The 27,027-nt window shown below is 38.2% G+C and overlaps 1 protein-coding gene and 1 long non-coding RNA gene across 34 annotated transcripts in view; one reads left to right on the forward strand and one right to left on the reverse strand.

The window, feature by feature from the left end:
- Positions 1-27,027, reverse strand: part of para (sodium voltage-gated channel paralytic) — a 68,712-nt gene that overhangs the window by 36,162 nt on the left and 5,523 nt on the right. For 17 of the 33 annotated variants that reach the window (XM_017144169.3, XM_017144165.3, XM_017144166.3 and 14 more), the window contains exons 2-12: positions 25,733-26,330; positions 22,920-23,008; positions 18,728-18,918; positions 15,918-15,950; positions 10,835-10,990; positions 10,534-10,739; positions 6,241-6,369; positions 2,645-2,736; positions 2,261-2,537; positions 1,689-1,998; positions 289-597 (exon numbers count right to left, since the gene is read on the reverse strand). In XM_017144169.3, coding sequence (XP_016999658.2) covers positions 289-597; positions 1,689-1,998; positions 2,261-2,537; positions 2,645-2,736; positions 6,241-6,369; positions 10,534-10,739; positions 10,835-10,990; positions 15,918-15,950; positions 18,728-18,877 — 1,662 coding nt within the window. In that variant the 5' untranslated portion in view covers positions 18,878-18,918; positions 22,920-23,008; positions 25,733-26,330. The remainder of the gene's footprint in view (positions 1-288; positions 598-1,688; positions 1,999-2,260; positions 2,538-2,644; positions 2,737-6,240; positions 6,370-10,533; positions 10,740-10,834; positions 10,991-15,917; positions 15,951-18,727; positions 18,919-22,919; positions 23,009-25,732; positions 26,331-27,027) is intronic. The other 16 variants (XM_044396218.2, XM_017144167.3, XM_017144168.3 and 13 more) reach the window with 3 other exon arrangements.
- LOC138913754 (uncharacterized) lies at positions 21,283-22,358 on the forward strand. The gene is made up of 3 exons (XR_011419582.1): positions 21,283-21,353; positions 21,568-21,643; positions 22,267-22,358. It is a non-coding gene; the product is annotated as an uncharacterized lncRNA (long non-coding RNA).

The following is a 27,027-nucleotide window of genomic DNA, read 5'->3' on the forward strand; positions in this document are numbered from 1 at the left end:
TCCAGTACAGTTAAAACACATCTAGGTCTAAAGACATTGGGTACAGTAGAGCCCAAAACGCAAAAGCCGAAACGAAAAAGGATAAACGGAAAGGAATAAAGGAAAACGAAAAGAAGCGAAAGGAGTAACGAAAACCAGGCGGATTTTGTGGATTAAAAGGAAACGGAAATGGAAACTCGTCAAACGAAATGAAACGAAACAAAACAAAACAGAACAGAACGAAACACAAAAGACTGGAATGGAAAGGAAGGTAAAGAATAATGCTGCGCCTGCGCTCGGAATACTTACCGTGCTCACTTTACGAACTTTGGTAGCTTGGTGTGCTGTGGTAGGTGCTGGTTGTCTTTGTATAACGCTCACCGACTCCGACTCCACCTCGACGCTGCGAATGGACATCTTCTCCTTGTTGTTGTCATCGTTGCCCTTCTCGCCGCCAACGAAAAGCTCATAGCTGATGCACGAATACGTCGGACTCTTGGCCATCTCCGGATGCAGTGCAGCCTCTTCGGCGGCAGCCGCATCCGCTGCTGCCTGAGCCTGCGCATTGGCCCGCTCCTCCAGCTTGGCAGCTTTGGCGGCGGCAGCCTCCTCCGCTTCCTACAACAATTGTGTATTATGATTAGCCATTATGTACAGTCCCATCACTCCGCAATCTCACACATCCGGAGGTTTGGGTTAGGGGTTTCTTTAGGTTAGGGATTGGGTCTCTGGGTTGGGTTTCGGTTGGTACATTACGAAAAGCAAAACTACACTACTTTGATCGGTTATGGTTGATAGGTAGACAGATCAGATCACATGAAATCATACAATAAGGTGCTGTGCTGGGTCTTAGGATAGGTTGGAATGGGGCTTGGGGCATTGGGATTTGGTTTCGGGGTTCTGGGCTCTGGGCTGGAACTTATTTCATACATATTTATATATAGAGTAAGTATAGGTTGTGAGTAATTTGATTTCTTCTTTTGTTATTTTCTTTAATCGTTTGTGACTAGTGACAGGATCGGAACTAATGGTGCACTAAAATCATAAGTATATAGTAAGTAAGTACGAGTATATCTCCAAAGAGTTTACATACAAGATAAAATATATAAGTATACATGGAGAGAGAGAGAGAGAGAGAGAAAAGGGCAAGTTCCAGGAACTTTGGAAGCTAAATGGTTCGTGATTTAGACCAGGTCTTATAGCATGTATCTGTAGTATCAGACGGAACCGAGCTCGACATTTTATACAATGATTGAAACGTACAGGAGAGATAGTAGTTTTGATAAGATGTTGCGATAGTTGATTAAGTTTGATAGACAATTAGCTAAAGCATACGATATTAGGGCATACGATATACATACGAGTAGTCGATTCATATTCATATTCATATTGATATTCATATTCATATGGTACATACAAAAGAAAAAAGCAAGTCTGTTGTGGTTGTTGCTGTGGCAGTCATTGGTACGGGTAGATATTCTCAATATTCGATCGAGTTCCCGCAGCAATCGAAATTGAAATTATCTACCATCCTCTGTTGAGGTTGTGTGGTGGGATTGGTAGTGTTAGAAGTTCGGTGTTTAGTACGTTATAGTACTGTCTGTACTGTTCAATGTCTGTTCTTGTCCCACTGCGTGGCACTTGCTGCTGCAGTTGCAGTCGCAGTTGCAGCTGCAGTTGCAGTTGCAGTTGTCTGGGTGTCTACTTACACGTATCGCCTCCTCTTCGGCAGCCTCTTCTTCTTCGGCCTTCTTTTGCAATTCGTCATACGACATGGCAACAATGGCCAAAATCAAATTCACAAGATAGAATGAACCTAGGAAGATGATGACTATAAAGAACAGCATGTGCCATGGTCCGGCGGCGCGCAACACCAGCTGGTAGAGGTCCTCCCAGAAGTCCTGTGTCATCAGCCGGAAGGCGGACAGGAAGGCCCAGCCGAATGAATCGAAGCTGGTGTAGCCGTAGTTCGGATTCGGCCCAAACCCCTGCAGACACACGTAGTCATCGTCGCATTGCCTGATCGCAGTTATCATTGAATAGCATGGAAAGAAACGAGGTTACAACGGAGTTTAGTTTGGTTCAACGATTAATAGCACTATCGATACTATCGATGGTCTTCAAATTTGGGAAACATCGATGGTTTCGGCCTATTATCGATACTATCGCGATCACAAATAATGCCCACTATCGATGATCTCACAACACAAGTTAAATGCTTATTTATTGGATATATCTCTTGGTCTCGATATATATCTACCGATATTAATCGACAACTTACCCCGCGCCGGATATATTGCCGCACAGCGGAAATGAGATGCCCTCGTCCTCCGAGTACCAATTGGAGCTGTTGCGATTGTGATAGTCCCAGTTCTCGTCGGTCAGATTGCCCCAGGAGCCGTCCAGCGGGAACTTCTTGATGCACTTCTGCGTGAGCACGCCCATGTAGATCTGCAGGCCCATCAGCGCGAAGACCGACAGGGAGAACATGGTGAGGATTATCACATCGCGCAGATTCTTCACCGATTCGATGACGGCGCCGACGATGGTCTTCAAGCCTGTTAGTTGGATTTTCATAACACAATAGGTTATATTTCATTCTTAGGTATTATTCAAAAAAGACAGAAAAGATAGCAAACGCCTTTCACATCATATCATATCATACCTGGCACAATGGCTACGGTTTTAAGCGCTCGCAGCACCCTAAACGTTCGCAAGGCTGCTAGATTACCTAAATCTATACCCATGGTCACATAACTGCAGATCGGATCGTATCGTATAGATTTCAATTTCGTTGATTGACGGTGGGCGTAATTCGATGGCAGGGTCGGTGGATTCGGTGGCGGATTCAGATACAGATACGGATATACACACAGAATGTCATCGAGTATTAGTAATTAGAGTGCTATAGGCATGCGATTAGCTTTGGTTATTTATAGAATTTGCTTCGATTCGATTTGATTCGATTGCATTCGATATTCGATATAATTACAAATGTTGTGGGTTCATTATTCTTTCGTTATTCTTTACAAAGCAATTAAGGTAAATCAAAACGAGTGTGTGTGTGGGAGTGAGTGTGAGTGTTTGAATATATATAAGTATGCCATAAAAAGCCCAAATGAATGCGAACTTTGACATATGCCGCTAAGCATAGCTACTAAAATAAATAAAGCTGCGGCTGCGGGCCAAGTTTATTACACATTTTGTAAATTAGCTTCACCTGGGCCACTTCCCACTACCCGTCCTGGGCCCACCGATCAATTTTCGCTCCCTGTGGCCGACCGGTCATAAAAAGCATATTAATAGAGCCTGGGGGGCTACCCCCACTAGATGTTCGCTGCGACCCGTCGTACGTCATCCTTTGGGAATTCTCGGCAATGGGTGATGGCTGATAGGTAGTGGATGGTTTCCCCTCCACCAAACTGAAAGTGCCACTAGCAACGGCGGTTCCATTTATTTTTCATGAATATTTATCGATTTGTCTGCCATTGCGTGCAACGCTGTCGTATAATTGCCCGTTTTTGGTTAGAAAGGAGAGTGAAGAGGGAAAAATGTAATGCTTAATGGGTTCGGAGATCGGAGATCGGATATCGAAGATTGGAGATCTTCAGGATGGATGCTCAGGTTGCATCGGGAATTAATCGATTAACCATTGATCTTTAAAACAAAGTAACGTTTTTCTTTTTGCGTATACGTAATATTTGGATACTTTTCGAAATTGCGTATACGTTCAAAGTTTAGGGTTACTATTTTAAAATGTTCTTTGTTTTACGATGTATTCTTTTAACCTAAACTAAGCCTAAAAACTATCGATACTTTCGATATTTTCACAATATTAATTCGATAATATCGATGTTTTCAAGGGAACCCACATATTTAATTTCGAGAAACAGCAAACTATCGATATTTTTCAAGCTCTAGTCCTAGAGCCCCCTTTTCTGTCAAAGTACGTTTTCTGCATAATACTGCTAATTGGATTCGATTTAATAGGGTTATGGGACCTATTTCTGTTCTGGAATCCTGGCTTTCGGGTGAGAAGAAGCAAAAAGCGGCCAAACGAGTGGCCTGCATTCGGAAACTCTCGCTCTCCTTCCGGGGCACAAAAAAAGCAGGAAAAACCAGTGAAAAAAGGAGGAAAAGCGAATGCTTTAAGCCGGAGCTTTAAAATGTCGTGCCTGGCATTGACGAGCCAAGGCTGCGCGTCCTGGCGGCGCCACCAGGCAAATGTGCCGCACGACACAGTCACCTCCCAGTCACGCCCCCCCCCCCTTTCCCACCAAGGAAAATGAAGGAAAAAAAAGTATGGCAAATAGACAGCTCCAATAAATGCTTAAAATGAAGCAGAAAGCAATGAAATGGAATTGTCACGAAACGACAAAAAGAACAAGGAAAAGCGGCAATTTCAAAAGCAAAAAAAAAAAGAAGAAAAATAACCAAAAGCTGGGAAATGGAACAAAAATTAACTTGAGCGACCAAAAATTTGTTTATGGCTTTTGTTATGTGTGTATGTGTGTGAAATAATCGTAGAAAATCCTGGCAGTGTGTGTGTATGGGTATATACTATATGTGTGTTTGTATGGTTGGGCGCGTCATTAGAAACGCAAAAATAAATCAATAAAAATGCTCCGTTAACGCGACTTTTTTTGTTTCCCTCGCGTGTAACGTATAATTCTATAGAATTCTATGGCTGTTTTCTTGTGGCTGCTTCTTGTTTTTTTGCCTTTTTTTATTATTTTCCAACTGCTGACTCTAATGAATGTAATTCCATTTGCTCTTTGGCCCTGTTCATTTTTTTAATTTGGTTCGGCTTCTACTTTTGAATACTTCCGCTGGCCTCTCCCCTTTGATTAATTCTGAAAATGCACCCGCATACCTCTCTATATATAGGTTTATTTTTTGCTGATGGAATTTCTGGAGCGATAAAATGTAAAATAATCCAATTTTTAAAATATTTTTTTTATTTACTACTTGTCATTCAAATTTTTAAGTAAAGAAAGATATTTATTTTTTTTGGAAAATGTATTTAAAACCCCTTACCAGCGCATACATTTATTTTAAGAACTTATATTTTTGTATTTATTTATTTTCTGTAATTAGAGTGAATTTCTGAAGTTTTAAGGACAATAATAACCCTATTTTTAAATTTGTAATTTGTATTCAATTTGTTCATTTATTTGATATTAAGAAAATGTATTTAAAAATCGTTATAAGCGCATACAGTTATGTTATGAAATTATTTATTTTTGAAGTGATTTTCCTGCCTATTGGACCGTGCCACGTCTCTTTGCTTCGGCAAACAAGTGTATTTTTTATGGCCAGCATTCCCCGCATTTCGAGCTCATTTATGTAATTGCTGATGCTGATAGAACACACAGCTGTCTCTTTGATTGCATTTAATGGACCAGCAAAATATGCATATATGCATATGCCTGTAAATCGGTTAACGCGCCGCATTCGTTCGCCTTCAGCATTGGGACTCTTTTTTCCTTCTTTTTACGATTTTACCCATTTTTTCGATTTATTCGTTTTTTTGCGCCTTTATTGATTGACTCAACTTGGTGCTGCTAATTGCGCGACTCCCACACACATATGTACATTCAAATAGCACCGGCACAGCCGCGATTATGCTAATGAAGTGTGTACGTGGGTGGTGGGTGTGTGAATGTTTTGCATAAATTGATAATAATAATAATAAATATTGTATGCAAATACCGCTAATTTGTAATCAGAAGTCAACTGACTGTAAACTTGAAACGGAGAAAAAAAGGAACTCGGAACTCATAGAACTGAAACGGAAAACATGGCGTGGGAAAAGTGGTGGAAGGGAAGTTCTGAAGTTCGGGTGGGTAGGCCTGCTATTCAGATTCGTGTGACTACGGTTTATACGATGATTCAGATGATTCAGTTACGATACCAATACGAAAGCAAATCGGAACTCAAAGGCAACACAAGAAACGAGAACTGATCCTTATAGATGATACATTGGTGCGAGGAGAATGGAGGTACTTTTGAAGACCGAAAATAATATTATCCAATGCGGGATGAAAAAACACAAAATACAATTTCGTAATGATAAAATATCATAATTTTGTATCATTTCATTTTCTTATTTTTTTTAGAAATTTATTAATGAAAGCCGCATTTTTGTGATAATATTACTTTCGCAGCTAAAGCAGTGGGCAATGATATACGATGGAATGATAATTTATTATTCAATTGTAATAAGTTAGATATTATTATATATAGGTTTATATAACTCACGCTAAAGCTATTACTACGAAGTCCAGCCAATTCCATGCATCTCTAAGATACGTAAACGGGCATAAAATGAAACCTCGTGCCATCACTTTAACAGCTGATTCAAATGTGTAGATTCCGGTGAATATCACCCTAAAAACGAATTGAATTTCGAAATGCAATTTGTTGTTGTCTTCTTGGCTCTTATGCACTTCAAATGTGGCTTGAAATGTTTATTTTATTTTTTTTAATATTTTTTTTTTCGGTTAGACTGCCTGATGATGGGTCATCGACAAAAGAACAAAAAAAAGTAAGAAGAACAACAGACACACAAAAACTAAAACCAATTGGTAAAGGTTGACCAGGAAAATAGATGGGTAACTGTTACATAGAAATCGAGAAAATCAAGTATGGAAATAGAATTGTTGCAGATTGGAGGAAAAGTGACGCTTAAAAGTAGGCTACACTCCTCTGGCTCCCAAATTGTGGTGCTCTTCCTTTTGATCCAGCGTTGATTTAGCATACACTCGCCTCCATCGACAGACTTTAACGATATTCCAAGATTTTCCAAGCCTTAGCATAAACGTACGTTTTAAAACTAACTTAAGGGATTAGCCTAACCGTTTGTGTGAATGGATCTCAACGAGCTCCGTATCTGCGATTCACAAATTGCCTTTGCTTCTGTTCTAGATTGATACAGCCCCCTCCATTCAACTAGCATCCCCAAAAAGCCAGCACACACACGCACGCAAAAACAGCTACCACGAAATTGATCAAGAGAAATGTCTCATAAGAAGAAAGCCTTTCAGATGCTCAGATAATAATACAATACTTATATGCTAATAGTACACTTTATTTATCCCTTTATCCCTCCGATAAAATATTAAATTTTAAATCTTATTCAACTTTGGCACAACAAATCCTTTGCTAAAATTTAAATATTTATTGAAATTAACAAATAATTTTTTGTTCTCCCTGCATATTTTACTTTATATAAATATCATGTTAATCACTATATTTTTATTTCGCTGCTTTAATAATAAAATTTAGATCTTATTTAAATTTAACAAAAAGCATGATACTTCCCGTGCCAATTTTTTTTTTATTTTAATCTTTTTATCTCTTATTTCGTATTTTCCCTGCATATTTAACAACATATCAATATCATATTAATTACTATATTTTTATCTTCCTGCTAAAATATTAAAATGTAAATCCTATTTAAATTTAACAAGTAACTTCGTATTTCGTAATATTAAAATCTAAGACTCATTTATATTTAACAAATAATTTCACATTTCTCTGCAATCTTTGGGTTCATAAGCACTGAATGCCGCATTCCACATCAAAAGGACACTTGGCCAGTACTCGACCGTCCTAATTACTGAATTGCAGATGCAGATAGACAATTGTCAATGTCAATAATGGTTAATACTTAACGGCCAAACGGCTTGACGCTGCCTCCTTTGTGTGGGAAGCTGTTCGAGCTGTGTGGGCGTCAGATCAATAGGCCGACCTTCGGCCAACTGTCCGCCCATTTGCCCCTTTGCCCAGGCCCCCCAGAGTCACGCCCCCCGCTGCCTAGTTAGCCATTTGACAGATTTCAGCCAGCATTTCAGACAGCGCTCCTCGTCGTTGTCCTTTGGGCGCCTCAACTAGTTTAAAGTCGAAGGGGGGGCTTAGGGATGGAAATGGGAATGCGTCTGACCTAGGCCCCAATGCCTGTGAAGGACACTTGAGCTGTGTTTTAATTGCAGGTATTATGTCTTTCTCAGGGGCCCGCACAAGTGTGACCCGTGCACCGGGGAAAATGTGCTTAAATAACCAGAATTTATGTTCTTAAATTTGTTGAAATATTTTCTAAAATTTTAAGGCAATTTTTTTAAGTTTTTGGGAAGATAAAATTTAGGTTTTGCTCACTGGTTATTTCAGTAGCTCAAAAGTAAAGTTGCAAAAAATAAGCTTTTCATTTAAATATAAACATATTCTTTGGCAATATATACTCATATCAAGTATATTCAATAAGCTTGCAATAAAAGTATTTTTAATGGATTTTTATACAGACCCTCCCTTGTATTTTTCTCACTGCATCTCGACCCACTTTGAGAAGCGTCCTTTGGCCTTCCTTTCTCTGGTTATTCCGCACACTCGTACTTTCCCTTTTTCCCGGTGTGTGCTTTTGCGTGTGTGCGTGTCTCAAGTTTTGCAGCACCTGCTGTTCAGGTGTTCCATCCTGCCATCCTGCCATCCTGCCATCCTGCTATCCTGCTATCCACTATCCTGCTATTTCCTGAACCCTCGAACGCGTCCCACCCTTGGCCAAGTTCAAGTGACACTTCCGCTTGCACTTCCATCTGGCTGCCACCTGCTTCTACTTATCCTTATCCTTAACAGTATCTCTATCCTTATTCCTATCCTTTTCACCTCTGTCTCTCTCTCTCTCTCTCTCTCTCTTAGGGTGCTCGATTCTGATACCAAATCTGCGACAATAACTTTGATATCAGCTAGAAAAATGACGTAACTCTTTTCACTTTAAATATTGCTTTCTTGGCGCTGGGCGCTCTCTTAAAAGCATTTTTGCTCGCTTGGCTTTCCTTTTTGGTTTGTCGCTAGGTTTTACCATTACCAATGTACAAGTATCCACTACGTATACGCAATGTTCTAGGCTAAACGACTTCTAGATGAGCACTAATCGAATCGAGTCTAACTCGGAGTACATGTCAAATCGATTGGGAAAAGAGCGAGAGACAGACATCCTGCCGTCAAATGGGATATCAAGATATATGTATAGTATATATATATGGGATCAAGGGATCCGTAGATCTACCAACTTTTCTAAGGTTATGAGTTTTCTAAGTTCCACACAAAACTACTTTACTTTTGACCCCGGAGCGATCTGTGAATAGTACGGTTTCCAACCCCCCTACAAAATGGTTTATTCTCTAAAACTAATTTAGATTATAGGGGATCTTAACTTACTATGTACTATATGGTATAGTTCTATGATTATATATGATTTACAGAGATACGATGATCAAAATTAACTAAGTTCTGCTTCTAGTTTGGGAATATATTTTAGGGGATTTAGTTTACAATACGTTTGACTCATGAGGTTTACTTAATATATATGTTTAACAATTTACATAAGTTCTATCTAGGGATATAAATATAAGTTAGTGTTGAATGCTCTAAGCATGTAAGTTACATATAGGTAAATAAACTAGGTAGCTAGGAACTACTATCGAATATACGGAGCAAAGTTACTTCATTTAAAAATGATATATCGATTGAATTTAATTTAATTCGAAACGTGAACAAACCAAAACCAACCAGTTCGACTGGTTCAGTCCCAGTATTCGGATCGGAATAGTCGGTTCGGATAGGATCGGGATCAAGATTAAGATTAAGATTTCGATTTCAATAACGATTTCGATTGCGATTGCGATTGCGATTGAACGCAGATGGACTAGCGAGGCAAATTTACAGTTTGAATGGATCTGAGTAATTTCGAATGGATCTGAGATTGGGACGAGATCTACGATCGAACGGATCGATCGAATATTGCAAAGTTACAAAGTCACATGAGGATATACAGATATAGTTGGTAGATAGAAGATAGGTATGTATGCAGAGTTCGATGCGATAGTGGTGTCATATCATACAAGAGTCCTCGGTTCTCGATGGTCAATGGGCGAATGGCCATCGCCATCGCCATCGTCATCGCCGGGCATTCCTACCACTACTTTAATGCATCATGATATCAAGGTTCTCTTACTGGAAATGACTTTAGCTACCTAGGAACTTTACTTTACTCGACATCTTTACCTTCGCCTGCGTGGGTTGTAAAGATTGATTAGACTGTTAAATGGGCTTTTATTTTATAGATATAGTACAGGTGTGTTTACATTGCGATTGCACTTTGGTTTGTTGCTGTTTATCGATTTCTTTTTGGCTGAGTTTGAGTTTGGCTTTTGTTGAAATCATAGAGGAAAGAAATTCAAGTTTGACCTAAATACACATCTGCATAAATATCGAAAAAGTTACATATATATAGATAGTATTGCATAATATATCGTTTAAATATAGTTGTTTATATACTTATATGACTAGTACAGAGTATAAGAACATTAGTTATTGAGTTTCCAAATGAAAAAGGACGAACCGAAAACGGAAATCAATCGAAATAAGATTCGAACACAAAAATTTAGCTAGGGGAAGGGAGAGGTACGAAATCAAGTGTATTCAGGGGACACATATATATTGTATATGGCAAAGATAAGGATCCAAATATGCATGTTTGGGGATGGGCGTACTTACTCAGTGGACTCAACCGTGGGCGTTGTCGGCATTATCATCAGGATGCAGTTGACGAGAATTGTGGTGATGATGAATAGGGAAAATAATGGATGCACTAGAATGTAAATGGCCACACGACGTATCGGATTGAATGGATCGAGCATCCACATTGCTTTTGATGCAGAAAAGCGAAAAATATCTTTTCCTTTGCTTACAACTACGAATGTCTGCAAGAGAGCGTTGGATTCAAGGGCGTAAATATGGGGGTTATCCCATGGGGATACAAGTTTCTCAAGTTCTTCCTAATAATAAGATCGCTTACCAGTACATTGCTGTAGAAGGGATCGATATCCTCGAGAGGAGTGGAGGCCAATTCCGGCGGGAAGCTGCCCTGCAATCGAACAGGTATTGGCACACCCTGTTCAAGTGTAGGATCCGGTTGTGGACCTTCATCCTCGTCCTCGTCATCATATCGGATCTGTAGTTTGTGGTGTTTGTGGTGTTTGCGTTGTGCGGAGGCGGAGAGAAGAGAACGGTTTGGGCAATAATAGATTAGCAAGGACCTTCGTACAAGACAATACATCAATCACTATCAATCACGCGGCACTTTCTTAGCCCGGATTCCGAACTCAAAAACGGAATGGAAAGAATCAAAAATCATAAGTCAGAAGTAAGTGAGCGGCACACAAATCAACATCAATTTCAAGCGCTTTCGATTCGGATTTAAGAATTTCGTGATGGTTTCAGTTTTGCATATCGTATCAGATATTATATATATTTATATATATGGGGTATATAGTTAATATATATATGTTTAGTATATTTATACAGGGTGAATGGGGAGAACAAAGGGGGGTGGGAGACAGCTTGGGTGGGGGAAGAGGGGAGGGGGCTTTCTTGGGGCTCAGCTGATTCTGTTGGTATGCAAAAGTAACACCAAGTGGGTTTAACCAATATCTGGGTTACACCTTTTGGGCGCTTCATCGTTATAATGATTTCTTCTTCTTCTTCTTCTTCTTCTCTTTTCTGATTCATCATTGTTCTTTTGTCAGGTTTTAAGAAACGGAAACGAAACAATGGACATAAGGTGGAAACGAAACGGAAACGGAAATGTTTATGGAAACAGAAAAGGAAACTGAGGTAACCAGTGTTGGACAATATGTGTGTGTGTGTGGGTGTGTGTGTAAGTATGTGGCATGCCCTTAAAAAATAGAAACCAAAAAACCGTATCCAGTGCTTGAAAACGATTAGCTAGATTGTGCAAACTACAGTATTACTGATAGGGTTGGGAAATTTAGAAATCTAGAAATCTATAAATCAGGAGGATCACAAGCAGGAAAACAGGAAAGGAAACTCAAAGTCACCGAAGCGACATTTTCTGTTTTTTTTTTTTTTTAATACTTTTATTTTTTTGATTGCCCAGACAAACATTATTCTTGCATGTTCTGGCAACTTTTAATTGCCCCGCCATGCATATTGTATGACAATATTTTGGACTGCCTTGGGTTCCTGGGCTGCTATCCATCCTCATCCTCATCCGCCTCCCTATCGATTTCATTCGGTTTTCGGGGAAAAGTCGCGACTGAAACGTACTGTTTTTACTTTCCACGAACGCGGACACGTGCAATGCCAAAAGCAAAATTAAAGAGCCCAGAGCCAAAAGCACTAAAACTCTAACGTCACTCTATGAAACGTATCGTTCGATTCGCCCTCTCGCTCTGGCCACATACCGCATATAGTACACGATACCATACTATATAAGCACGACCCACTATATGTACACGAGCATGGAGAACGCTGTGGCCAGAAAGGGAGAGCGAGAGGGTGAGCCACAAAAGGAAAACTAAGGGAGAAAGGAAAAATTCCATAATAGTTGGCTTGGCGTGACAATTAGATTGTCCCTGTGTGTGTAGGACGTAAGTGTAGGGTGCAAGTGGGTCTCGGTGTTTGTGTGTTTGCTGGAGCCGAGGCTTTGACGCAATTGCGGCACTCACTAGGACAACAGGACACCAGGACACCAAGACGCGGACACGGACGCGGAGTTGGTGGTTCGATGGGTGGCGAGCCTCTTTAAACAGCCAACAACTCGAGTCTATATTTAAACTAATAAAAGGCAAGCCGCAAGGTGGCGCGAAAGAGAGGCAGATAGTTGGATATAGCAGCCGGTTCCGACCGGACATAAGTCCGCGTACTGATTACAAATTTATGACGCATTCGGCGGACGCAGCGAGGAAATGAGGTTAAGTTGGGGTTAGCTAACCACACGGTTAGTTCAAGCGGGGCTTAAAAGCTACGAAAGAGCTTAATTCAGCTAGTCAGCTTTACTAAAAGTTAAGCTAGGGTTAATATTTAACTATGCGAATGGTTTAGAAAAGCTGTGGATTGTTTAATTTTCGGGGTATACGTTTCTAATCGAAAAGAAATGTTTGCATTAGGGTTGTTAAAAAATCGATAGAGGACACCATCAATGTTTTTGGCTATCGATTGTGGTAACTATCGATACTATCGATAGTATCAAAAATTAAAGAAAATAAAAAACAAATTGTTAGAGGAAATTTTTGAAAAACAAATTATTGAACATGTGTCTTTGACTCATAAAAATTAGGGGGAAAGAAACGGTCTAACTTTTACAGTGATTAAAGTGAAACAAAATTCGATGTTGAGCCTTAACAATTAAAATACCGTCGGGTTCTTAAGTATATACTTTAAAATACTTTTTTCATAAGATATACCAAAAGTTTCACGTGAAATTTAATTATTTTTTTGGAGCGATAGTATCGATTGTGGGTTTAAACCATCGATGTTTCCTAAATATTAAAACCATCGATAGTATCGATAGTGCTGTCGATTTTTTTACCAACCCTAGTTTGCATAGGTTTATGGATATAGGCAATCAAGAAAATAGTTGTATTCACATAAAGACTAACCTGGGGTTAGTTAGTTGGGAAGTGTGGATTGTGAGCAATGTAGGGAAAGGAGTTTCGCGCAGGTCTAGATTTTCAAAAGTAAAGCAGGAAAGGAATTGGAGAAAGTAGCTAAGAGAGAAAGTTTTTCATGCGCCATGCAACGTCAATTACAACGACATGCACACACCTAAGCACACTCACTTTCACTCGCTTATGTACACATACACCCAGGCACACCTTTACATAGATAGCAGATGGTTTTTGGGGTTACGGGTTTCAGGCGTTTTTTCGGATTTCGGATTTCGGGTTTCGGGGGAATCTACTGTTTGTCTGAAGCCAACTACAAATGATAGTTTTAAACCGAAACGGAACCGAAGCTGATAAACCTCTTAATGATGTTCATCTAACGCTAGGAAATAACTAACGATAGAGGCCCAGCCCCAAGATATTGCTGGGATATTTGAATGGGATTAGAATGGATGCTTCACATGCAGCAAAGGGTTTCGGGATCGGATCGGTCTTGGGATCCCAGCAATATGTGGGGGATGCCTGGTCCTAGCCTTGGCTGTCCTTGGATGGGATACTTTGAGATACTTTGGCTGGCACTTACTCGATTCACCTCCCACAACTTACAGTACGCGGGCCACTCAGTGACGGTGACTCATCTGTTTGTTTGCTCGACTGCTCGACTTCTCCTGCGCTTTCCCGCAATACGCTCCCATTTTTATTTTCTCGTTCTTTATTGGTTTTTATGTAATCGTTTCTACAGGTCGCAATTTATGAGAATTTCTTATACATGTCGTTCTTGGTTGGTTAGTTGGTTGCTTGTTCGGTTGTTCGGTTGTTTGGTTGTTTGGTTGCTTGGTCGGTTGCGGGGCAATGCAAAAATTTGCGCGTTGGGAAATCTTTGCGGATTGCACGCCGCGCTGTTGAAATCATCAGACATCTGCATAGTATGGTCAAAAGAAACGAGTTCCTAGCCCTAACCAACTAGACTGTGGTCTCTACTCCTAGCGTATATCATTGGGTTTGGTCTTGGGTTCAAGGCTCAAAATTATGGATCGGGCTTTTGAGTGTGGAGGAGTTATATATTTATATGGCATAGGTATATTTGTATGTCTTACATCTGCTCACTTCGGAAACAACAAATAATGCACATACACACACGCAAATTACTCAAGTATTAGCTGATATTAGCAAAAACATATACACAGATACACATATAGTAGATACGAAGTTACGGTTACACATAGTTGGTACTTATTGGGGCTACTCTGTTTCGGTTCGGTACTTGTTTTTGGGACAGGGACAGGGACACTTGGAGCCCTTGATTTGCCATTAATACTTCATGTTCTGTATGCGTGTGTTTGTGTGTGTTAGCGGCTTTGATTCCCTCCTTGGGGCCAACAGGCCATTCGATAAGCTCCTTAGCCACCAGGCACCAGGGACTCCACCTTGATAAGTAATTGAGGCCCCCGGGGCAGTGTCAATAACTATGGCAATGCCAAATGGCAAACGGCAAACGGCAAATGACAAAGGGATATTTATACACTCATATCCTGAAGCATTATATTTAACAGCAATAAATGGATAAGGTATCAGAAAAACATGAATCGGAGGTCCTTGCAGGGCTAAGCTTATCATAATAATAAGTATACAAAATTTATAAAAATAATAATAGAAATTTTTAAATTTTTATTTGAATTATTTACACAAGGGGATTTTTTTTTTGGACATCATAAAAACCAGACAGACATTCCTGGAAAGTAGATCCTCTGCAAGGACCCAAGACAAAGGCTGGGGAAAGCGAAAATGTTAAAAGCGTATTTTCAGCTGCATTAGTATTTCTTTTGGCTATTTAAAGGTGAGCTTTAGTTTTAGTGTTTCTTTATTCTTTCGTTTTTTTGCATTAAGCGTCCCGGGGCGTTGGGAAATATATATTATATAATATACGGCAAATATATAGCAAGAATTTACGATATACATAGATACAAAGGCTACGTTTAAGGAGCGGATACAAAGATATACATATATAGTAGATACTGGGTTTCGAGATTGGCTATATAAGATATACATATAGGTACATGGTAGGTTGAGTCTGGGGCACACCAGTGTGGGTGGGGTCTGGATCAAACTGGGCTAAGTGGCGTGGATTTGGCTGGCTTGATTGGTTAGTTGCAGCGGTTGCACAAAGAAAACGAGGAATTGAGGAACCGAGGAACCAACAACGCAAAATGGCAACGCAAAATTGTTCGGCTAAAGGAAAACGATTTGTGGCAATAAAGTCTCAACTCAAAAGGCACGAAAAAGGTGAAATCATAAAACTTTTCCTTCGATTCGGATTCAGATTGAGATTGAGATTGAGATACTCTCGTGGTGTATGTGTGTGTGTGTGAGTTCTCAAGGGTCGGGGAGTGTTTTTGGGGAAGTGGTGGGGGTGGTTTTCTTATTCCTATTTGTTGTGGTTTCTTTTTTTTTTTTTTTTGAGCAAAATCTTACTTCTTTTTGTTTTTTCTTGCGACCATATTGCGGCTGAAAGAAGATTTGGATTTGGTATTTGGTTTAGGGCATTCATTACGAGCATTAATCAAGTTCAAGTAAAAAGTAGCGTAGTAGTAGAGAAAAGTTCAAGTTCGATTTGATTTTGATTTGGATTTTGATGGAGTATTTCGTAATTTTGTTTGATTGCATTATGCAAGCGCCAAATTCGCATTTGTCATTCATTGATTGATGGTTTTTATATTCATTTATTATCATGGTTATATTCATTTTTGGTCCAGACAGCAGCGCGCAAAAGATTCGTTGAGAGAGAGCGTTCAAAAAGTAGAGAGAAAGTTGTAAATGAAACGGAAGAAGAGTACACGAAAGAAAAAACAAACGGTAGAAAGTGGTTATGTAGGCGAGCAGTTTTCGGCATTATGTCAGGGGGGATATACATATGGGATATCGATATCGGTCGGGCTATCGGTATCGGCTATCCCTAATTATTGCTTTTGCGCATCCTCGCAATGCATTGAGATCATGGTTAATGATTCTTTGATATCTGAATACTGATTGATTTCTATATATCTAGTGTGGTTGTGTCTGTATCTGTGACTGGGTGTTGACAATGGTCTTTACAGAGTGAGAGGTCGCAGGAGGGAGAAAAAGACAGAAACAGAGACAGAGGCGAAGACAGAGACAGAGACAGAGCTAGGTTTCAAGTTTGAAATCGAAAGTTGGAAAGTTCAAAGTTTGAAGTTTTAAGTTTTTTTAAGGGTGCGCATGGGTTAAGTCGTTGCTTGTCTATGTGTAGGTGGCTTATGACAATGCGCTTTAATGGTTTTGTACAAGATTTCATAGCAGCCAGCTTACAGGAACGATCTGTTTGGGTTGATTGAGCTTTCAGAGTCATCGGATCCAAGAATTTAAGTATTCTGTATGGTTTTCCGATAAGTTCTTGCTATCACAGCATGTAGCCTTTTTATTTATCTGCTCTTGCATTTTTCTAAGCTCTTTCTTATTGCTAATATTGCTTTTATAATACCTTAAGTTAGAAGATTTTTATAGTTTTTCAGGTAAAATATCCGTTTTTATGGGTTATTACATTACAAATATTTCATCGGCTCCTTTTCGGGCATTTGTTTATTGAAAGACTCAAAGCTGTCACTCAATGCTAGCTCCTTTGCTTCATGGATGCAAGCTCTTTGATGATTCGGTCGGTGATGGTCTGATTTTGATACTGAATACTGAGTACTGGCATGATTGAGTTTTGATACACGTATTCACAAGCGATTCGGTTATTTACAGGACGATACCCGGAGGTCTGCTGAGTGTGCAGAGTGTGCTGAGACGAGGAGGACATGGGGGACATGGACATGGACGTGGACTTGGCCTGGGATCTATATGCCCAAGCCACTCGTTAAATAAACTCGAAAAATCGAAAAGGAAATGAAGAAATAGAACTTAAGGACTTGTAGCCGTCGACTAGTACAATACGATAACGATAACGATACGACAATGATAATGTTAAATCAAATTGTTGGGGTTGCTGGCATTGAAAATGAAATGTTTACGCAATAATATGAAAATTGATTAGGTATTCGATTAGGATACACATTAGAACACATTACGAAGCCAATGGGTTACGGAATACACAGTTCTTACTCTCAAATAGATAAACAGATAAACAATTAAACAAACCAACAAACAAACGAACATACAACGATTATGGCAGGAAAGAAATTTTACAGATTCGATAGTAATACGTTACGATATCGGTACGTACAAGAGCATATGGGGATTGCTGGGGGAATTTTTCGGTTTCGGGTTCGGGTTCGGATTCGGGTTCTTATGCTGAATACAAAATACGAGTACACACAACGAAAAAGGGTAAATCAGAAGTCACTTTACTATTCTTTTAGACACTTTTACGTTTTGGAATTTTGTTGGAAATGAAACAAAACCAACCGAACTGAAGATCAAATCAAAAGTAGGTGGATATATATGCTGTATTGTTGGGATTTGAGTTCAGTTAGAATGGGGCTGTAGCTACGATGAAAACATTTACGAATTCGAGACTTTGAAAGTGGTGAAATGATGGCTGAGATTACGGAAAACAGTATATGGTATACGATTCACGTCCAGTTGGGGGTCAGACAGGAAAGAAGGCGATTAGAGCCGAGGATCTGCTTAGTTATTCCTTCTTTTCTTTTCGGGTTTGCGGATTGGATGGCAGGGGTCAAGCACAGTGGGTTGATGGCGTGACTCTGAGATATGAACAGATGGTCTGGATGGATGGTTGCTGCATTTACAGAGGCTGAGATGATCGAACGTTCGGTATGACAAACTGAAGGGGGAAGATGTGTGTATGGTTACAAAGAGAAGTGTAGACACAGACGCATTCGATATACAGATGTGTATACGGATTATGACTGCTTGCGGGTTGGATGGCTTGGTTGTTAACTTGATATGCGGTTGCTTGTTTCGAGTAGATATGTATGTTTGGGGTTAGTTAGTATGACATAATCGAGTATATTATATATATATGTAAAATAGACGTTCAGGCTTAAGTTGAAGCACGAACAATAGCGCACAGTAGCGACGATTGGTTATCGGCTGTCGCTGATCACCGATCGACGAAACAATCGTCAATCGATCAGCGATCAGCATCAACCGTTTGGCATTCGATCTCAATTGGAAGTCAATTCACTTAGACGAAGAGAGAGAGATACATATACGGATACAGATACAGATACAGATACAGAAAGAGTAGTAGAGTAGGCACACAAAATCGAGTAAGCTATTCACATTCAGCTAGAAATAATTACCACCTCTCCCTCGGCTCTCTTTCTTTCCAGCTCCTTCTGCTTTTCATGTTCAGCGGCAATGCGTTGTTCGATTTGCACCAATGATTCGCGGGTAAAGGGACGGAACAAACTGCGTTCTTCCTCAGATATCGAGTCGGAATCTTCTGTCATTGTCTATGCGGCCAACGATGAGAGCCTTAGATTTCCAAGGCCTGAAAGAAAGGAAGAAAGAGTTAAAATACCATAAGTTATGAAGTTTTGGTCTGTTCACAATCCATCTATACATTTAACATCTATGGTTATAATATCCAAGTTAAGTTTAAGGATGCAAAGTGTACTCTTGTTAACCACTGAGATGGATAACAATTGAAAGCTAATTAATTGAATTACAAAATATGCTAGATTTTATCCAAGTTTATTTTTATAAAACTAAATACACTCAAAATAAATTTAACCCTAAATTTTAGAAAATCGCCATTAAAATTTCTTTTTTCTAAATACAAGAAAGTTATTTCTAAATCTAAGGAAATTTTTCTTAAGTCAAGAAAGTTTTCCTTAAATCCAGGAAGTTTTTCTTAAATGTAGAAAATGGTTACCATGAACTAAAATCACCCTAAAATCTAGAAAAAATGCCCTTAAAATTAGAAATAATTTTCTGAAAAATAGAAAGGCAAACGAAACTAATAAAATATTTTGGCAACACTTTTTCTAAAAATGAGTGCCCTAACCCTAAAATTAAGCTAACCCTAAATAATAGAAACATTTTCTAAAAAGTAGAAAGTTTTTCTAAAAAATAGAAATAGTTGTTTTCACATGCTCTGGCACACCAAAATGTTCAATGCCAGAACTTGTCAGCTCCCGGGCGGCTGTACTCGTAGCGCAGACGGTTAAAGCGCTTGGTTAGAAATCGAATCGACCCTGGTTCGAGTCCCAGAGCAAACTATTTTTTACTTTTTTTTGTTTTTTTTTTATTTTTTTTAAAGTTTTTTTTTTAAATTTGTTTTTTGACTCTTTTTTTTATTCCTTTTTTTTATTGATGGCAAGCGGTAAACCGAAATTAATTTGGTTTATATTTAGCTATTTACTATATACTACACATAATATAAATTGCGTTAGCATAAATATATACATATGTATATAGGTATGTAAATAAGTAAAACGCGAATGGTCAAAATTATGCAATTAGTACTTAAATGTATTCTCCGCTTGACCCTTTACATACAATGCTCGGTTTGCCACATCAAATTTAAGTGCTACAATGGCCCAGTATGTAGGCCATTCGCTCCTCGCGCGGGAGACCCGGGTTCGATTCTCACGACGGACAAGTAAAAATGTAAGTTTTTTTCATGAAGATAAAATATTAACTAATCATAATTTCTACATTTCCCAATCTTCCGCAGTCCCGTAGTCCACATTTACAACCACATTTGGCTTTGGTTAGATAAGAAATCCAAGCGCAAATACATAATAATAAATACATAACCTTTAACATTCACAATATACAAGACACACAACGCCTGCATATGTATGTATATAGGGACATAATATAAACGTATATACAAAAAAAAAATCATGATTGAACATGTTTTTTTGTTTTGTTTTTAATTTCTATTTTTTAGGAAAATTTCCTACTTTTTAGAAATTTTTGCCCTTAAATTTAGTAAAATTACCCTAAAATTTAGAAATATGACGTCAAAAAAAATCAAAAATATAGAAAAATGTGACCCTAAAATTTAGGGCGAGCTTGTCTTGAAGACAAAAGTAGGGCGATTTCCTTGACTTTAGGGTTAATTTTATTTTGAGTGTAGGGCAAAAACTACTTTATAAATGGTAGGACGTATACAAAGGGTTCTAAATTAGTTCTTTGTTATTTAAATAGCATTAACTTAAATGTGCTTTTTCACCATTTTCCCAATCACGTCAAGCAAAAATGTTAATTTGTAGTGCGTGGTATAATTGAGTTGGGTTAAGTTCACATGTCGAATATAATAACCCTGAAACTTGTTGCAACTGGTTCAATTGACCTTTATTAAAATCGATTTATAATTCAATTGAAGCAACTGCCGATTCATTTGAGGACGAGCTGAATAAATTACAAGCTAACAAGAATCATCAACATTTACATTTTATTCGAACAACTCAAACTGAATCGTACACAATTTGTAACTCAATTACACTCATAAAAATTAATTTCTAAATTTTGGAAATCTCGCCATTGAATCGGCCTACCTTTGAAAATAGAAAAAAAATTTCTTGTTATTAGAAAATTGGCCTTTGAATACAGAAAACCTTTCTTGATGGAAAAAATTCAAGAAAGAATTTTTCTTAAAAATAGAAAAATGAAAATCTCATATGTTTGTTTTGCCGTCGCAGCCAAAACATTTTTGTACGTATTTAAGGACAAAATCACTTTTGAATATATGAATGAAATGACCCTAGAATATAGGAAAGTAGCCATTGACTTCCTTCGGCTGCCGAATGTTAACGACAAGAAAAACGAAGTGGGACGAAGGGCCTACTCGGCCCGACTTCTACCCGGCTACCGGCTACTCTGATCCCCCGAGCGTCAGTTGTGAAAAAAATTCGTGAGTGATGGACGTGATTTTCAAGCGGATTAGAGGTGAAGCCTTTTTCCGAATATTCAAAGGTATGTAAATATATAATTTTTTGTATAGCGCGCGTACAATTGTATGTATGTAATTAAAGGATAAATTCCAAATCTCTTTACCAAGCTTACATCAATTAAGTTGAATTGTTTTTTAGCTAAGAGCTACGTACATACATACATTTGTACATAAATTTGTGGGTGTACAGTTCTATAATAACTTTATCTTATTACTCGCATTTTATTTATTTTTCAGAGTGAAAATACCTGCAGTTGCATCAGCCAAATAATTTGTTTGTCGAAGCTGTAATTTTGTTTTAAAACCTTCTAAGGTAAGAAAAATATGTTGTATTTGTTTGACATACTTATGTATGCATGTAAATATCTATGCATGTACGCGGCTCACCCGATCTGAAACCCGATTTTCAACCCTTTCATATTCTGCTCCTCTCTCTCGCTCGCTTGACCTACGCGTCGCCATGGTGGAACTATACAAGGTGGTCTCGTCAGCTCTGCTGAGGACGTTAAATATGTTTACCTCTCTGTCTCTCTTAAGCGATAGAATGAGAAAGCTAGATAGAGACTGGCACAAATAACGTCCTTAAAAGAGGGCAGCTCTCGCGACGAGATCACCTTGTATAGTTCCACCATGCGCGTCGCGACGTTTCTCTCTTCTCCTTCTTAAAACTGACACGATCTGCCCTGCTTACATTCGGTCTCCCTTCGCGCAAAGGACTGTATGTAAATATATATGTATGTATGTACGTGTCTCTCCCGTGCCTCTCTCTCTCTGAAATTCGATTTTCAACCCTTCATTTTCTACCTGTCTTGCCCCTCTCTCTCGGTCGTCTGTCCAACGTGTTTGTATTTTGGCTATTATTAACATTACATTATTTCAAAAAAGTTGTTTATCTAAAAACAAATCATTGATATCCCAATAACTCTTTTTTTCTAGATGAGGAAAGGCGAAGAAAATGGATCACCTTAGGTCATATGAAGTTCAACAGACCTTGGGTAATAACAATGTTTTCTTGAGTCAAAAATGTGTTATTTAAAAATGTTTAAATGTTCAGTGTTAAATGTTTTAAATGTAAATAAATATAATATGCAAAGGAAAAAACCAAGTTACATTTTATTTTTAGGGTTTCAGTGTTAATATAAAACTTCCTTTCAAGAAATATTATTTCTTAAATCAAGAAATAACATTTCTTGAAAGGAAATTTAAACAAGAAAGAATACTCTTGTTTAAAAGGTGCCTTTCTAAAAAACCCTTTCTTGTTTTAAGAAATTTAATTTCTTGTTTTAAGAAATATTTTTTCTTGTTTTTATGGTGGCTTTCTAAAAAACCCTTTCTTGTTTTAAGAAATTTAATTTCTTAAAACAAGAAATATTTTTTCTTGTTTTAATGGTGCCTTTCAAAAAAACCATTTCTTGAAACAACGGTGAGGTCGCCTTTGGCAAAAATTCAAGAAAGAATTTTCTAGATTTTAAGGAAATTCTTCGATTTTTTTTTATGAGTGTACATTTTTACAATGCCAAAGGTGGCAATAAGCTCCGATTGGGCATAATTGTTTGTGACTTACGACTACGCAAATGGATTGTACTTACATGAGGCACATGGATGTCGCCTGCTACATTAAAGCTACAACTATATCCGAGGCGCCATGTTCGATTAGCGCCCGCCGCTTAGCACGATGCTGCAAGTAAATCAAGTGGGTTTTTGGCCATTAGTTGTATGCATGTATTAGGCTAAAGTTACTTAGAGGAAAAGTCAAGACCCCAAAAGCTAGCACATTGATCCCGAATCCCAAGCAGCCGGTTCGAAATAGAAACCTCAACAGCTGACTAATTGGATTACCGCAGACGGCGATTCGCATTAAATGAAATGCAATCAAAAGTAAAATGCACACAACAAAAAGAATGGCCAATCAATAAAATAAAAGCAAAGAGTGCGCGTATTTTATACAGAGGTGTAGGCCGGATTTTACATATAAGAAGTTTTAAAAAATTAATTTTGTTTTTAGTTATTTACTTAGTTTGCAAATCAAGCAGTGATCTATATATATATAGATGTAAAGTTTTTAAAAATCAGGACAGAGGTCAAAACGTAAAGATACAAATTCCATATATTTACCGAATATCCTAACTATTGTGTAGGTTTTTGGTAAAAACTGATTTCTTATCAATCAGTTCCAAATAAATATTTCATATACCCCTGTACATATATGTTTTATAAGCTTTTTATTATTGTACAAATGTCTATTTACCAACTAATTACTAGAACTGTCGAGTATTAACATTTTTATTTAATATACCTTTAGTCATACGATCCCAATCGAAGCTAGACTATCCTGTTGTATCGGATATTGGATATTGGGATATTATATAAGCAGCCTCCGCTAAGGTCAAAGCACTCTTTTTCCATTTGCCAATCTGCCTGCTGCGTGTGCATGTGTGTGTGTGTGCTTTTGTGCTTCTGTGTGTGTGTGTATCGAGCATAAAAGTAGGTCAGTTCGATATTTCGCCACACTCACACACACAAACACCAGCACGCTGCATAAAGCATAGAAGAGCGTCCACACAAACACAAACAAACAGGATACAGTGATGTGCCAATATGAGCATATATTTATATTTATGTGTGTCTGTTTCTGTTTCATTCATGGCACTCGCAAAATGTTATTTGCCGAATTAATTTTTGGCCACTGGCTGGCTGATGAGTCATGCGAAAACCGCAAAAAAACGGGGCAAAGAAAGAAAAACCAAACCGGAATTTGTGTCAATATGCAAATGACATGGCAAACACATGAGCAAAAACAAAAAAAAACGAAAGCAAAGGAACCCAAAAGCGCAAACAGGCTGACAATTTTTGTTTGCAGCCAAATCAAAGTATCGATTAGGGCAAATATGGAAAATTCGCTAGACCGCTTAATTGTTAAACAAAATGCAAGGGGCTAAATCGAAAAGTAAAACAAAAAAAAAGACTGAAACAACAGCAGGAAAAAACTGAACGAAGTTTGCATGTTGTTAGTCAATGAATTTTGCATGGGAGAGCGAAATGGGGCTAGCTGGATAGCTAGCGAGAGCGAGAGCGAGAGAGAGAGCGCCAGGACTGGCTCACCTGCGCCGAGAGAGGATGCGCTCTCTCTTGTGCAGTTGCCGCCAACAAACGCGGACTACAACAATACATTTTTGGGTTTCCTTCTCTTAACGAACCCGCCTTCAGTGTGTGCGTGAGCAAAGGAATTCCGTTAGACCTCGCCTCCCCTCCCCCTCTTAAGCCCCTGCCACTCCCCCTTTTCCTTCTTTCTTTTTTTATTTGGTGGCAGCTGAAAGTTTGCCCTCCAAAAGCCAGCAAAAGGTTGTAGCCCACTAGCAAGGGGCGTGTGCCAGTGGGCGGAAAGGGCGGAAAAAGGGGCGCAGATACCATACCATACCATACCCATTGATGGTCTTGAGGTCTCGGGCCTGGTTAACTGGGATTTTCACCAAGAAGGCATGACATAATCAAGCCAAGTTCATCAAGTCGCCCAGTGCTCAGTTTCAGCACCTCTCACTTGTGCATATATCATCTTCGGAATATATTACCTTCTGCTGAAATACTCAAAAGACCCAATTGCCCTCTTAGGTATGCTACATTAAATAGCCAGCGATAAGAAAACATTCCAGTTCTTGGCTCTCTTTAATTACTCGGAAATAAATATATGCCTCTTGTCCAAGCTCAATTTAAAGGTAATATCAATTCTATAATGGTGGCTAACCAATATAAACCACATAACTGATTTAAATGAGGTATCAGTGTCGAAAACTTAATAAGTCAATTAAAAGCCGAGATAATAATATAAAAAAGCAAGGCAATTTTTATTTAAATAAAGTTTTTACTGGAATGACGTTGCTTGTGTTGTTTGACTTACAGAAATTAGAGCTCCATATTTATTTTATAAGGATTATATATTTACTATTTTTCTTTATATTAAAGTATATTGATATTAATTTAAAAAATCAAGTTTTGATTGTTTTGTGTATGCTTTCAATATGTTAAACTTATTCTGAATTGCTGTTGGATCTGGATCCGTTTATCCAAATTGTTCAACGATCATGTTAAGAACTTCTTCGAAATAGACGACTGACTGAGACGGGGTTTTTAGAATCCTAAGATCGTTGGATATTAAATATACAAAAAATCTTTCGATTTTTTATTAGTCCCCATTATTTTTTTTTATCATTGTTGATGATATGAATCATTATTTGGAACTAAATGAAAAATAAATAAATCGAGCTAGAGATTAATTATGTGTAGAATTTTGAGAATTGTACATTTGTATGTAAGACATTTTCCTTGGGAATTCCAAATTTTCACGAAACATAAGAAATGCAGAATGGATCGATTTTTCTCTCGATTATTTCGATTAATCACTTACCGTTAATCGATGTCAATCGATGTTGTGCTTGGCTGCTCGCTCTATCCTTTGATGTTGTTATTGTGATTGCTATTGTGGCTGTTTTTGGTGTTGTTGCTGCTCTTGTTGTTGTGGTGGTGCTTGCTTGTATTGTTATTGCTGCTAAGAATTGTTGCTGCTGTTAACTACTGTTGTTGTTGTTGTTGTTGCTGCTGCTGTGGTTGTTGCTCTGGCTCTGGCTGCTGCTGCTGTTGTTGTTGTTGTGGCTCACACATTTACAGGCACCAACACACACGCGACGCACTCACACACATATGCATATATATATATATATATATGTATATACTTTTTATATATTTATTACGGAGACGAAGACGAATAAAGTTGAAGCGGTAGAACAAGTAGAAGATGAATTTTTTGTTTGTTTTTTTTTTTGGTTTTTTTTTGTTATTTTGTTTGCTTTTTTTTTGCTTTGTTTGTTTGATCTGTGTTATTTTTGGGTATTTGGGTTGAATTTTATTTTCGGACTTTGGCGTTAGCAGGATGTGGTTAACAACAACCAAGACGACGCGACGAGTTGCCAAAAATTTTCATCAAACGTTGCGTTTTGTTCCCAGAGCTGTTTCGGTTTATTATTATTATTATTATTATTATTTGAGTTATTTGTACCTATTATTTGTATTGCATGTTTGCCTTTCGCTCTAACTGCTGATACTATAATAATTTTGAGTTCCGTATTATGGCTAATATTATTATTATTTGTGGTTTCCGTTGCGGTTTTAGTTTCAATTTCGCCAGCGTCTGCGGGAAAGCGAACAAGTTGTTGAAACTCGAATTTGGAACACGGACTGATATGGAATGCGAGCCACAAAGAAGGTAAATGGAGTAAACGATTACACTGTGCAGCATTTTTAGTGCTTTTTAAATTTACCTCGATGGATGCTATATTTTTGGATTCGTTACGAATTCCCAAGTTAAACTGCGTTTTCCAAAAAGTTCCCCGACGCAAGGATTCTTAGCAAAAGGACCTCAAAGTTCGAAAAATGCTGAAATTGGCCAACTTTGCGGAGCTCTCAGAGGCAAATGGATGCATGGTTTGATTCGATGTTAAAGTTTTTTAAAAGATACACCCTTTATCTTTTAAACCCTATACTTTAAAAATTTTTAAGATTTTTTTTAAGGCAGAAACAAATTCTAGAAAACATAGTCAAAAAACATAAAAGTATACAGCAGCGGTCAAAATGGTAGTAGTGTTGCCGCCCTGTGTATTTAAAAGTTTGTTGTTGTAATTGATCTTTTCCTGGTAATATTGTATT

Source organism: Drosophila takahashii, chromosome X (genome assembly GCF_030179915.1).
Source record: "Drosophila takahashii strain IR98-3 E-12201 chromosome X, DtakHiC1v2, whole genome shotgun sequence".
Taxonomy (NCBI): Eukaryota; Metazoa; Arthropoda; class Insecta; order Diptera; family Drosophilidae; genus Drosophila; species Drosophila takahashii.